Raw genomic sequence first — 13,807 nt, 5'->3', positions numbered from 1 at the left:
GGGGTGGGGGGAGAGGCCTCTGGGGTACTAAGAACTTGGTGCTCTTGAAAAGTAATTTGTTTGATTTGTGCTATTCTGGGAAGTTAGTCTTCCCCCAGTGTATATGATCGCTCATCCACTCACTGACTCATTTGTGCTGAAAGTTGCGATCCAGACACCTGAATCCTTCAGCCCTCAAAGGGCTGCTATCAGGTGACCACCCTGAGGTCCTCTTACGCAGGGCCAGCCTCCTCCAGGACGCTCGGATGCCTGCTCAGAGCCCGGTTTATCAGGGCATCTGCCAGCTCCTGCCAAGGGCCCTGGTTGTGTCCACCCTGGCCTATGAGGGGAGCTGGATCTTACCCAGAGCAATACCTGGGCTTTGGTGGAGGGTATTACAGCAGAGTAAGAGTTTATGTCGGAGCTACAGAATTCAGCACCAGGGCCAGCTCAACTCAGGCAGAATTGTTAAAACATCGTGAAGACAAGCCAAAGTGGGTGATCACCCTTGGGAACGGAAAACGCAAAGGAAATATGATTGAGCAGGTAAAGCATCGTCTCCCTTCCTCTCCAGCTGAACCTTTCCATGGAAAAGCATAGGACATATTTGCAACTGTTTAGAAAGGCCTGCCTGGGCCTGTCTCCTGGAGTGAGCCTCTGCATGTCATCTTAGCTGTCCCATCTAAGTGTCCCTCCATGAGAGAGGTGCAGGTCACTTGCCTGACACAGCTCTTCCTCACCGGGATTGTGAGAGCTGAGCCTCTTGGGAGGCCGATGGCGCAGAGCCTGCATATGGGTTCCTCTGCCTGCTGCTGGATCAAGTAACGCCGGTGCTGGCGGCCGACGGTTCCCACGGTTGGAAACCGAGCACCATGTTCAGAAAGATCCACTCTATCCTCCACCACGGCCCACAGAGGAAGGCAGCGGCCGAAGGCCCCTACTACACTGGAGCCAGCCCTGCTGTCAGGCTGATTCGCAGTACCTCCATGTACGTGGTCGCGGACCACTTGGAGAGGCCCAGCGAGTCCTTAAAGAAGTACAGAAGCACGCACAGCATGGACACCAGCCTGTACTACCTGCAGCAGGAGGACCGAGCCTGGATGTACTCGCGCACCCAGGACTGCCTGCAGTACCTTCAGGAGCTGCTGGCCCTGCGCAAGAAATATCTCAGCAGCCTGGGTGACCTGAGACCCCAGCGCACGCCGGGCGCTGGCTCCACCTCTTCCAAGTCCTCCAAGGGAGCAGTACAAAAGACCCCAGAAGGCAAGGTGAGTTTGGAGCCGGCTGGCTGTCAACTGTGGTTCTTCCCAGAGCCTTGGTACACTTGCTGGAAGTCCCTGCTCTCCAGTGGGCACCACTTAGTGAGTCTGACAGTCCCTAGACTTTCAGGGATTCCGGGGAGACTCAGTGTCTAGGGGGACCAGATCCAGAGCAGGTAAGAAGGGCAAGGACTTTGGCACCAGGAGGCTGTGAACCTGCATCTGACCATTCGCTGGTGCCTGATTTGATAGAGTAGGCTTTTGGGGAGTAACGGCCAATCTCCCCAAGAATTATTGTTCTTCTTAGAACAACCGCTATCATCGCATCTGAAAGGCCTCCTGCCAAACACGAGTGTGAGATCATGAAAGAAACCTCGTGCGTTTGCCTCACCGTTGATGCTTACTGCAGGGTTTTGCAGACACTGCCTTTCTTTTTCTTTTGTGGCCCTCGAATATGCCGGATCTTCTGTGCGTCAGAAGTGCGGCTCAGAAGCCCCTCCTTAACTGCCGGGCCAGTCCCTTCTTCCTTCATGCCCTTGGCTTATTTCATTTCATTTTATTTCTAAGACCGGGTCTCTATGTAGCTGAGGACGGCCCCGAGCTTACAGTCTTCCCACCTGGGCCCCCTGAATGCTGGCAGAAGCCTGTGCCACCGTGCTACCGCGTCACCACTTCCCGCTGTGTTGCTTATTTATGGTACCTGTGGTTTGAGAGTTGTCTGTTGCACACGTCTAACAACCCTCCTGATGGCTAGACCAAGTGTTCAGAGCGGGCCCCGTTCTCTCCCCAGAGTATCCTGCAGGCTCTACAAGGTCTATTAATGTTGAATGGCTGATTGGACTGTCGTCAAATCTCTGGGGCTTGGCTTCGCTCAACAGGTTGCACTTAATACCCCATGGAAGTGGGTTAAATAATCCTCTTAACCGTAAGAGTGTAAGTGTTAAGCCCCATACAGGGAGGGCCTCCTAGTCTGCGGTCAAGAGGCTGAGGCCCGTGCCAGTGGGCTATGGGGTTTGAGCCAGTTTCTTCCCTTGGAACAGGCAGTGGAGACAAAGGGCTGCAAGGCTCTGGGCTTCCTTCCAGCGTGACTCTCTTGGGATTCTGGGCCTTGCTTAGCTACTTACTGAGGACAGTTCTGCATTTCCCTGCGGAGGGCGCCCTCCCTGTTAGGTCACAGCTGGCTTCTTATGTTGCTGAGGACGAGGGTGGGCATAGAGAGCTCTAGCCCAGCAGAGAGCTGTAGTGAACAGGGACCCTGCCCTGTGTGCCCTCCCCAGTTGACCTTCTCTCCTAAACCATTCTGCAGTCTCCCCGCATTTAAAAAGAAATGAGATCGGCAAAGGAAAATGGATTTATTTCCAGTTTGACCAGAACTGGAGGTAGAAAATTCTTGGATTCTCTCCCCTTTCCTGGAGCAATGCTAATAATTTTATAGAAACGATGAAACTGAAGCTGGATAGAAATGTGTTTGCTGATGTAGCTATGAGGGAGGCCGTCTGAACTATGTGAAACTTCTTCCAGGGAGGCAAGCTTCTCCTCATTCTCCTCATCCTCTCCCCCTCCGCTCCCCCTCCTTTCCTCCTTCCCTTCCCCTCCTCACCTTCCCCTTCCTCCTCCTCCTCCTTCCCCTCCTCCCCCTCCTCCCCCTTTCCCTCTCCCTCCTCCTACCTCTCCTCCTCCCTCCCCATTGAGTCCAGGGTTTAAGCCTATTTTCTCTGGGTAATTTTCATTCTTTGGGCCATTTTTAATGGCCCCTTACACAACCAAGCTAGAAAGGACACCGAAGGTGAACAGGCAGAAGTTTGATCTTCACTCTTCTGACTTCTTGGGGCCTGATTCAGTGGCAAAGCTATGGCTGTGACACCATGCCTGGTGAGGAGCAGTGCCACCCAGCAGGTGCTGGTACCCAGTTCCTTCTGCTACACCAGTGTTTTTACCTCAGAAATGACAGGCACTTCCAACTAGCAGTCACAGACCAGCCTCCTTTACTTTCTGCCCTCAGAAAGCATTATGCTGGGCTTGGCTGTGAGAAGACACAGTCAGGCTCCAGGACTGGCAGAGTGGCTACGAAGAGGTCTCTTCCTGAAATGCCCTAATCCTGCCAAGAGTCAGGATTTAGGATCCTACTGTTGTTTTTCCTGCTCTCTGCTGTAGATTGAATTGTATGTTGTCTCTCAAAATCCACATATTGAAGATCTAGTACCCAGCCCCACAGAAGGCAATCTTATTTGGAAACAGGGCAACCAGAAGTTTTAGGGTTAATGCCCAGGCTCAGCAAATTCCAGTTAAGCAATGGTGAAAGGTAGGCAAGGAGATTTATTCAGTGTGGCCACATCAGGAAGAGGAACAAAGACAGGAGCTCAGTCGTCCCTTCAGCGTCAAAGCCTGGGCTCTGGGAGGCGTACTGAGCAATCGAGCGAGCGACTCAGCAGTCTGTCCCAATACTCCAATTAAAGAGACAAGGACTGGTGAGCACTGGACGAGGGGGTGTACTGGATGCCGCAGCTGCGTGAGAAGAGGAAGAAAAGCTATCCATCTCCGCGGCCCTCGTGTGAGTTTACATTAAATACAGGCTAAGAAGGACGTACAGGGAAGCAGTTCTGGTCAAGGTGCTCCCACTCATCACCGACCCCTCGCTGGCTGGTCCCGGTCTGTCCTGCAGGGTGTCCTAGTACACTGTAGGAACCATGTGAAATCTCTTCCTCAGAGGCAAATACATTCTCTGGAAGCAGGGCTTCGGCCTTTTAATTCTCTCTCTCTTTCTCTCTCTCTCTCTCTCTCTCTCTCTCTCTCTCTCTCTCTCTCTCTGTGTGTGTGTGTGTGTGTGTGTGTGTATACGTGTATGTGTGTGTATGTTTGTGTGTGTGTGTGTGTGTGTTGAGTATGGGTATATGTACATGTATGCATGGAAGTCAGAGGTCAACTTCATACATTAGAGTTCATGAGCCATCTATCTTGGACTTTGGGACAATCTCTCTCTCTCTCTCTCTCTCTCTCTCTCTCTCTCTCTCTCTCAAGTCTGGGACTCACTGATTGGGCTGTACTGGCTGGCCAGCAAACCCCAGTGACCTGACCCTGGGATTGTAAGTGCACTTTTTATGTGGGTGCTGGGGATTGAACTCAGGTCCTCACGCTTGTGTGGTAAACGCTTTATTGACTGATCTAGGTCCTTAGCCTGGAGATGTTTAATTCTTGGGAAACCATCATTCCAGCAGCTTGACAGCACACGTCTTTCTAAAATGTCTCCTCCATCATCAGGACTGCTCTCTTCTCTTCCCACACCTCAGTTTTGAGGGGCTCGGGGTGATAGGCTGGCCTTGTGAAAAAAAATCTCTGGAATACTTTTATTCTTGAAACAAATATCACAAGCAGTATTAGAGGGGCCAAGTTCAGGTGACTATGGCTCAGAGCTACTGCTCTGTAACTTCTCAGTCACTGTTGGAAGGGCTGACGCACATGATTCTGTCTTGTGGCTGCTTTTGAGATAGGGGCTTCTTACGAAGCTCAGGCTGAACTCAAACTCAAGATCCTCCCACTTCAGCCTCACCATGAAAGGTAAGCGCCCCTGGCCAGTGTGACCTCATTCTCAGTCTGCTAATTCCTCTTCTTGCTTCTGAGCAGTTTTCTTTGAAGACATTGATAATTAGCCATCTGGTTTGATATCAACTTTCCTTTACTACTGGGACAAGATCTGTCCCGATGGGCTGATGCGGTCCCACATCATGAGGGCTGAGTAACAGATGCCAAGGAGTTAGTGCTGCCAACACCCTTTGTGGATAAATTTTAAATTTTAAGCAACTAAGAAATATTAAAGGGTTGGCTGTTAGGCCAAGCCCACTCGGAGCCCACTCTTGAATTTTGCTCTGTATGTCCTGTGGGTGGTATCCCTAGTATCTTAGGGGAAAATTTGTTTGGAAGTCTTTGTTAGAAACTGTGCTTCTGCAGGGCGTTGGCAAGCAACAGCCACCAAGTTATGCAGGATGAATATAAACGCAGCCAGCAAAAACAAACACTTAAAGAAAGCCAGTTCGTGGCTCCGGAGAGATGGCTTAGGGGCTTAGGGATATTTGCTGCTCTCCCAGAGGATCCAAACAAACTTGTCACACCCACACTGGATAGCTTTCAGCTACCTGTCATTCCAACTCTATGGGCTCCAATAACTTCTCTGGCCTCTGTGAACATACAGATGACATCCACTCACACATACACACACGTGCATGTACACACGGAATAAAAATAATACAAATAAATATTAAAAAGGAAAACTAAAAAGAAAAGTCTGAACACTGAGTACTTGCTTACAGATACACTACTCGATGGTCAATGCCATTGTCTTTTAACTGTTAAACAGCCCAGGGTTGGGGTGTCCTCCTTGCTTAAAGGGCTAGTTAATGAGACAATTAGGAACCGCCTTGGGAAAGGTTAGTTCCCCTAGCAATTCTAGTTTGGAAGACACTAGCTTGGGACAGTACGCTGAGCTGGTTTGACTGAGAATGTTTCCTTTGGGCTTCTATATTGCAGAGCCTGGACCCCTGTGGTGTAACTGTTTGGGAAAGATTAGGAGGTGTGGCCTTGTAGGAGGAGGTTTTTCACTGTTGGAGTGGGTTTTGAAGTTCAGAAAAGCCATGCTGTTCCCAGTTAATTCTCTCACTCTGCCCCCTACCTGTGGATGAGAGCTTCAGCTCTTGGCTACTCCTACAGCCCCCTGTCTGCCTGTTGCCGTGCTCACGGCCAGCCACGGTGGTCATCGGCTCTAACCCTGTGAAACTGTAAGCAAGCCTCTAACAAACTCTTTTATTCATAGGCTGCCATATGCGTGGTTTCTTATCACCGCCAGAGGGAAGTCGCTAAGGTATTCCCTAAAACAACGCATCTTAGAAGGCTTATGTAATTCAGGAGCGACATGCATTCAACACATGCTTTGTTATGTAGGACAGAGAGGATTAAGTTTTATCTTTACACTAGTACCAGAAGTGTGTGTCAACTGGATCCCATTAACAATCTTTATAGGTAAAAAAATTTCAAAGCAGAAATTTTAAAACTCACTATAAATTATTTTTAAAAATATTAATTAATTTAATAACTAAAATTGTTAATAAAGGATGCATCTTACTGTATGCTCTCTAGGACATTTTTAGATTTATGTTTTGGTTTTCTGAGTCAGGACCTGGACCCTGGAGCCCAGGCTGACCTGGAATTTAGGACCTCCTACTTCACTTTCCCAAGAGCTGAGGTTACATAAGACATTTTAAAACAGAGATTTCTAGAGGTGTGACCTATGGGTCAGGGGCAGATGGCTATTAACTTTTAGAGTCTTCTCTGCTTATGACATGTTGTGAAATGGGTATTTGTCTGTCTCTCTGCTTCTTGGCATTTATCTTCCAACCCTCATTTGTGTGCTAATCCCTCAGTAGCCTTGGGGAGGGATTGAAGGCAGAAAAGACCAAGGCAAGGTGAGAGCTTCAGACCAGCAGCTCTCTGAGTATAGGGAGAGGTTAACCTGGCTACCAGTGGCCAATGATTTAATCAACCATTATCTGTGTAAGAGACTCCGGATATAAACTCCGAAAGCCTGGGTTCAGAAGTCTTCCTACACCTGGAGGTTCTGGACTATAGCGACCCCTAGAGGACATGGAAATGGCTTTTTCTGAACAGCACACCACACCCATCCCTCTACCTTTGTCTATGGGTTTTCTTTATAACATGCCTCATGATAGCAGCAGAGTCCTGTGAGCAGCTGTAAAAAACTAACTGAACCCAAGAGGAGGTCATGGGAAACCTGGCTCATACCTGCTCAATCATGCTGAAAGAAACAAGTCTCATCTCAAAGGGATAAAAGATATAGTTTATTGGAGAGCATCTTTTGAGGTTCCCAAAACCCAGGAACACACATTTGGGTCTTTCCAAACACAATGTTCTAATGGAGAAGCACTTTTGTAGGGCTATATAGTAACAGAACAAAGAAAGGCATAAATCAAGGCAATTTAAAAGCACATTAGTGGGTGTGCCAGAGAAACAGTTACACAAGATGGAGGACTTTGCCTTGCAGGCCTCAGATGCTGTCTGAAGATATTCCAGCTTTTAGGTTGGTGGGAGCTGGTGGGTCTACTAAGTTAATAGACTCCAAAATATCTATCATTCCAGAGAGGTTAGTACTGACACAGAGGTAGACTTTTCGGGGGACTAAAACTAGCCCATGATAGAGTGATTTTCTGTAGCCTCTGGACCTGCATCGTTCCAACCTCTGCACAGCACGTCAGTTCAAATCAACCGCTCAATGCAGACACAGCTTCTTACTAGGAATTCTCAACCACGGTCAGAAGCACAGAGGGAACGATGACCTGTGGCAGGTGAGCAGACATGAAAAAGGGATGTGCGCTACTGAGCTTTCTCCCCGAGGGATCTGTTATTAACCTCAGGTATACCTGAGACCGCAGTTGCTGAGTTCACATTTATGGTTTTCCTCTCACGGCGTTTAACCATAATAGACAAAAATAATAATTAGTTGTTCTAGCATTCTTTCCTCTTTTTTAAAAAAAAATCTCCTTGTATTGATTTCCTCAGTTCTGTTCTCTACTTCACCGAGTTTTCCTTCAGCCTGGGCAAGTTTACCGATAGCTTACCTGTGGAGAACCTGTACGTGGGTTTGGGCACTCAAGCCCCAGTGACTGTACTTTCTCTGAGTCGTGGTTTTTTTTTTTTTGTGTGTGTGTGTGTGTGTGTAGCTAGATCTTGTCTCATGAACTCTCATTATTCTTTTAGAAATAAAACCCCATCCAGCTATGAGCACCTCTCTCTTTAAAGGCTGTAGCGTCAGAAAGAATAGGTGCGCGTTGGAGCCGGGTGTTTTTGGTCTTTAATCTCACCGGGAAGTAGAGTCAGGCAGATTTCTGTGAGTTTCAGGCCAGGCAGAGGCATACGACGAGCCCCTGTCTAAAACAAAGGAAGAAAAGGGACAGAGTTACATATTGTTTTAGACATGGTCCTGAGCGCCCTGGCTATGGATGGCAGAAGGCAAGATGCTCTCGAAACGTATCTTAAAGTCCTGTGATTAAATCACATCTTGTACGTGGTGTCCAACACCCCGTATGATCAGCGAAGAGCTTGTCATGGAGGAGGTATGGCAGCAAGTGTGTCTCGGTGCACACTGGCAAAACGTTAGTGCGGGAAAGTCTGTCTAGTTCTGTCCATGGCAACCAGTGTGTAGACGTCAAAGAGGAGGGACCACAGGAGCTGACTCTGACCAATGGGCTGGTGTTGTGGTGGGGTGGGAGGGTGCAGACAGGGCAAAGAACAAGAGGGGCAAGGAGCTCACAGGGGCTTCCTTTGCCCTGGGTGTAGGCGGAGCATCCGGCTCCCCTCCCTGCTGTTTACATGGGAAGTTCATTTGGTTACGGACAGAGCCTAGAAAAAAAAGAAAGAAAGAAACAGCCTGGGTACCAGCAGGGCAGGTGAAGCCAGGCAGGATGGCAGATTGTGAAGATGCAGGACAACCCTGGAAATTGCCTTCAGGGAGTCGGAGACAATAGTGGGAAATGCAATAGGGTTTGGTTTGGAAAAACACAATAGATTCCACATAGGTAAAGTAACTCAAGCCTCCTGCTTGATGAGGCAGCAGGGCCATGGGCCTTGGGTGGTGATAACCTTAGGGACCTGTGAAAGCAGGTGAGTGTCTGCTGTTCTCTGGGATAGATACCCTTGAAGGATGACTCTCCTCCCCAGTGGCTGGAATAGGGCAGATGGCGAAGGGACCAGAGAGTCTCAGGGGTAATCAGTCTGCACAAGGGAGCAGGCTACATTACTCCAGGCCTTTCTACACAGGTAGGTAGAGAGGAAGCAATGGGGCCTGTCTGGAATTCTGAGCTCACGCTTGCAGGATCTTGCTCTCACCCAGCATGTTGGTAACAAACATTTTATCCTGCAGACCACCTCTTGGTAGAAGAGGTTTTCCTATCACATCAGTCGGATCCCCAAATCCTCAGCCTCTGTGGTAGGGGGGTTGACATGAGTGTGGATCACGGAGCCCACGGAAGGCAGGGAAGATCAGAATCAAGCCTCAGCCTCCACATGTGGAAATGTCTGACGTCCACGCACAGTGTTCCAAAGGGCATCTCATGAAGGGAACTCCAAGCTGGCATTTACTCACCACTGTCTCTTTAAAACTCACCCACAGTAAGTTGGGCACTCACACAGCTCTACCTTAAGCTAGGCTCCTTCTGGCCAAGTTCAAAACAACACAGGCACAGAACACTCACTGCAGCTCTAATAGCTGGAGTTAATGCTTACAAATCAGCCGAAGACCTTTGTTCCCATGGTGCATGGATGCAGTGGAGAACTATACCGCTATTAAGAAGACGAAGACCCTCTGTGTGTGCTAGGGAGTTGACTTCTGGATACAGAATGAAGAAGGCAGCGTCCTTGGGTGTGTATCACATATGACTCACTGAACAGACATGAGTGTAAACTCACTGTTTCTTTTGAAAGCCTTGGTGTGTGTGCCCATTTGTGTGAATGGGGCTGGGCATATGTGATGACCAGAGGGTAACCTGGGGTATCGGTGCTTGACTCTCACTGTATTTGAGACAGGGTCTCCTCTAGCCATCATAGAGATTCTCCATCTACATCACCACAGGAGAGCTAGTGTTACAGGTGTGTGTCACCTTGTCTAGCTTCATGTGGCTTCTGGGGATCCGAACTCAGGGCTCCATGCTCACCACTGAGCCATGCCTCAGATGCCAGAGAGATGGCTCAGTGGTTAAGAGCACCGGCTGCTCTTCTTGAGGACTCAGGTTGGATTCCCAGCATCCGTGAGGTAGCTCCCAGCCACCTTCAGTACCAGGGGTCCAGTGCTTTCTTCTGGCCTCTAAAGACAATTCACACACATGTACATAGACATATACATAGGCAAAACAGTCATAAAAATAAAAAGTACCCATCATCATGTGTGTGTGAGCATGATGTATGTGTGGGCTGTATAAGGCACATGTATGGAGGTCAGGGGTTCTCTCCTACTGTGTTTATGAGTTCCAAGGATTGAATTTAGGGTTCTTAGGCTTTTGCAACAAGTGCCTTTACCTGCTGGGCCATCTTGCTGGATGCTCAGTTGTTTATTTTGTTTTTTTTTTTCTTAATAAAACCGGTCACTACTTATCCCAGGCTAGCCTTTAACTCACCAACTTCCTGCTGTTTCAGCCTCCTGAGTGTCAGAATCATAGGCGTACACCTCTGTGTGCGGTCTACATGTTTGCTCCTATTTCCAGAAAGAAATGATGGGGAGACAGACAAAAACGAATGAAAGATATGGTCATAGAAGGGGTTGTCATGGAAACGGTCTCTCTCTTAAGCAATGGAACCATGGATGCTGTTGTGGTTTTCCAAACACTAAACAAAAGTGAAAAAAAGAGCAACCCTGGGGGCTGGGGATTTAGCTCAGTGGTAGAGCGCTTACCTAGGAAGCGCAAGGCCCTGGGTTCGGTCCCCAGCTCCGAAAAAAAGAACCAAAAAAAAAAAAAAAAAAGAGCAACCCTTAAAACTTGAAAACTAACTATAGAATATGAAAGTGGCTGGCCACCAAGTAATGGCATAAACTCACCAGAAAGACTTATTGCGAAAGGCCTTGGGCGGGGACACGGAACCCTCAACTGCATTCAAGGCTAACGTTTGGAAACGCTTTGAAACAATCATGCACAGTAAGATACAGGAAGTTATTTTGCTAATGTCCAATGGAGTCCAGCTGCCCAGTGTAGAAGAGATACAAACGAAAATAAAAATGAAAAAATATAATATTAATTGGAGAAATACTCTGGATATAGAATAACACTTTTCATTGGTAATTAATTGAATGATTCAATTAGTTGATTAGCTTATGTTCTGATCATGTTGGAAACTAAACCCTGGGCTTTATTTGTTCTAGGCAAATACCATTGAGCTATGTCCCCACTCCACGTTTTTAATATTTTATTTTATATTTTTAAGTGGAGTGCCATAAACTCATGTTCCTTTGCCTCCCCTTCCTGGGTGCTCAGATGTCAACCAGGAGCTACTGCTCCTCGCCCATACCCACCCCTTACCCATACCCATCTCTACCACAACAAACCAGACATGCAGCCCATTAGTAGCTTTCCCTGGCAGTGCCAAATACTGGAGGCCCCTGGGAAATCAGCCAAGCTAAAACCCCAGGGGAGAATCAGATGCCACTTGCAGTAAGCATTAGTAGTTACTGGGAACGGGCAGGGGAGGCAGAGGAAGGAGGCACAGCTCTTGCTATCATTCCCAACAGCCTGACTAGTTTGCCTATAGTCTTTTGGACAAGACCTCAGGCCAAACCAGATTTTACCTTTGCTAGAAGAATTTCAGGACTGGTCAGTTTAAGCAGAGTTGTGGTTTATTAATGATATTTTCATGTAGGCTCAAGCATCAGGCTTGAGAAAAGAAGAAACACCCAGGAGGAAGTGAGATACATCCAGACAGCAGGTGCGATTCTTCTCAGAGAAGAATCCTAGAAGTGTGGGTTTGGGCTCTCTTACAAAGCTCCTGATTTCCATGAGGCTTGAAGTAACCCTGTAATAGTGAGTGGTTAAGAAGCCTAAATGAGCTCATTGGGTTTCTGGGGGCCCAAGAGAAGATTACAATCGACAAAGTCCTCAGGAAGCAAAAACGTAGGACAAATTTATGGCAAAGTTAATGGGTTTTTTTGTTTGTTTGTTTGTTTTGTTTTTGTTTTTTTTTTTTAAATTTCAGACAGTATTTGGGAAAAGGCATTGAGACTTTAAGGCCAACATGTTGTTACCTGAACTTAACGTATCTATATGTGTGTCTTCAGCCTTTGTATCAAATGTTAATTATGTTGAAATCATGGTCTTTGCTGGAAAAAGGACTCAGTCTGACTCTGGGGTGGGAGGGCTCTTTTCCTCGCCCAAGTCTTCATCATGTCTCCTTTCTCTTCTGCCTCAGCAGAACAGCTGCACTGCTCTCGTGAGGCCGCCTTATGCCAGGAAAGCACCTAGAGCTGTTAACAGCTCACAATAGCAAAGCATGAACTGGAGAATGGGGATGGGGGGGGGGGCTCGGAAGTCCGCTGATATGGGGCGCTCTCTATTGTCCTAAGGGAATGCTCACAAAAGTCAGGCAGACCCCAAGACAGTTTCCCTGCCGTGCAGGACTATGGGAGGGGCCCACTGCTGAGAGAAGTCAGAAAGCCAGGCTAGACTGTTTTTCTTTATCTTCTGAAACCAGAAGTTTCCTGGAGAAGGAAACAGGGAAGTTTATGAGGACCATTGAGCCCAAGGCCGCAGATGCTGAGGAGGGCAACTCCCCTCTCCCCCTTCCTGAGAAGCTCAAGTTCCCAAACAAAGTGTGCTGCCTAAATTGGCATTGATCGTACAAGGAGACTCCTCCCACCAGTGCGCAAACAAGCGTCCAGTAGTGAACACCAGTGGAGCTCTGCCAAGAGACAGCCACAATGTGGAGAAGGATCCTCTGGCCAAAGCATCACAGTGGGACCTATGTTGACGAGAAAGATACTCTTTGGAAACTAATTAGCCTCCACTTTAAATATGGTGTTTCAAGAGAAATATATATGCATGGTAACCATAGAAACAAAAGATTTCAACATCAGCAGACTGCCCAAGACTGATAAAAAGCCAAACCGAAGACCCAGCAAGGCAAAGGCAGATATTAAGACCCTCGGTGCCTATTGGCAGCACAGACATGTGTAGACTCTGGCAGCACATCATACAGGGAAGGGGGTGAGAGCAGCGTTAAGACACAAAGCCTTCACCAGACGAGACTCCGAGAGACAGATGTTGGGACCAGTTGAAGGGAATTGTTTCTGAGCAATTTCAGATGCTTAAAAGTCCAGGTAGAAAATGTGGAAAGCACACAGTGCCTGAGGGAGAAGTCCAGTGAAACGGCAGGAACTTTCCCAGACTAGAGGGGACGCAGATGCACCCTGAAGGGGGCCGAGGTGAGCTTGCTGGTTCATGTCATGTCTACTTTACTCAAGCCAGAGCTATTTTTGAAGAGGGAACTTCAACTGAGAAAAGTTGCCCCCGCCCCCAGATTGGCTCATGGGTAAGTCCGTGGGCATTTTCTTGATTAATGTGGTAGGGTGGGTGGCACCCTCAGGCTGGTGGTCCTGGGGTCTATAACAAAGCAGGCTGAACAAGCCATGAGGAGCAAGCCAGTACACAGCAGTCCCCCATGGTGTCTGTGCGGTGCCTGCCTACAGTTCTTGTCCCTGGTTCCTGTCCTGACTTTGCAGGATGATGGACTGCAGTTATAAGGGGGAAAATCAACCCTTCCCTCTCCAACTTGTTTTGGGTCATGGTGTTTTATTGCACCAATAGAAACCCTAACTAAGACAGAATTTGGAACAGGACAGTAGACAATTGCTGTGACAGACCTGACCAGGTTTTCAGGAGGATTGTGGAAGGACTTTGGGACACTGGGCTAGAAAAGCCATGGAGTGTTCAGGGCTTGATGAACTGTCATGGGAATGTGGAAGCTAATGCTGAGAGCAGTGCAGATGACACAGCCCAGCACACAGAAGCCACAGGACAGAGGGGCCA

At 48.1% G+C, this 13,807-nt stretch overlaps 1 protein-coding gene across 2 annotated transcripts in view; it reads left to right on the top strand.

Moving 5' to 3' along the window:
• The first annotated feature begins 235 nt into the window (after positions 1-235).
• Positions 236-13,807, top strand: part of C15h13orf42 (similar to human chromosome 13 open reading frame 42) — a 24,269-nt gene continuing 10,697 nt past the window's right edge. The window contains 1 exon segment of one of the 2 annotated variants that reach the window (NM_001447165.1): positions 236-1,247. In NM_001447165.1, coding sequence (NP_001434094.1) covers positions 852-1,247 — 396 coding nt within the window. In that variant the 5' untranslated portion in view covers positions 236-851. 2 annotated transcript variants of the gene reach the window in all.

The sequence above is a fragment of the Rattus norvegicus genome, chromosome 15, assembly GCF_021556685.1.
Source record: "Rattus norvegicus strain SHRSP/BbbUtx chromosome 15, alternate assembly SHRSP_T2T, whole genome shotgun sequence".
Classification (NCBI taxonomy): Eukaryota; Metazoa; Chordata; class Mammalia; order Rodentia; family Muridae; genus Rattus; species Rattus norvegicus.
Note: the sequence above shows the minus strand (reverse complement) of the source record. Positions and strands in the feature narration are given on the sequence as shown.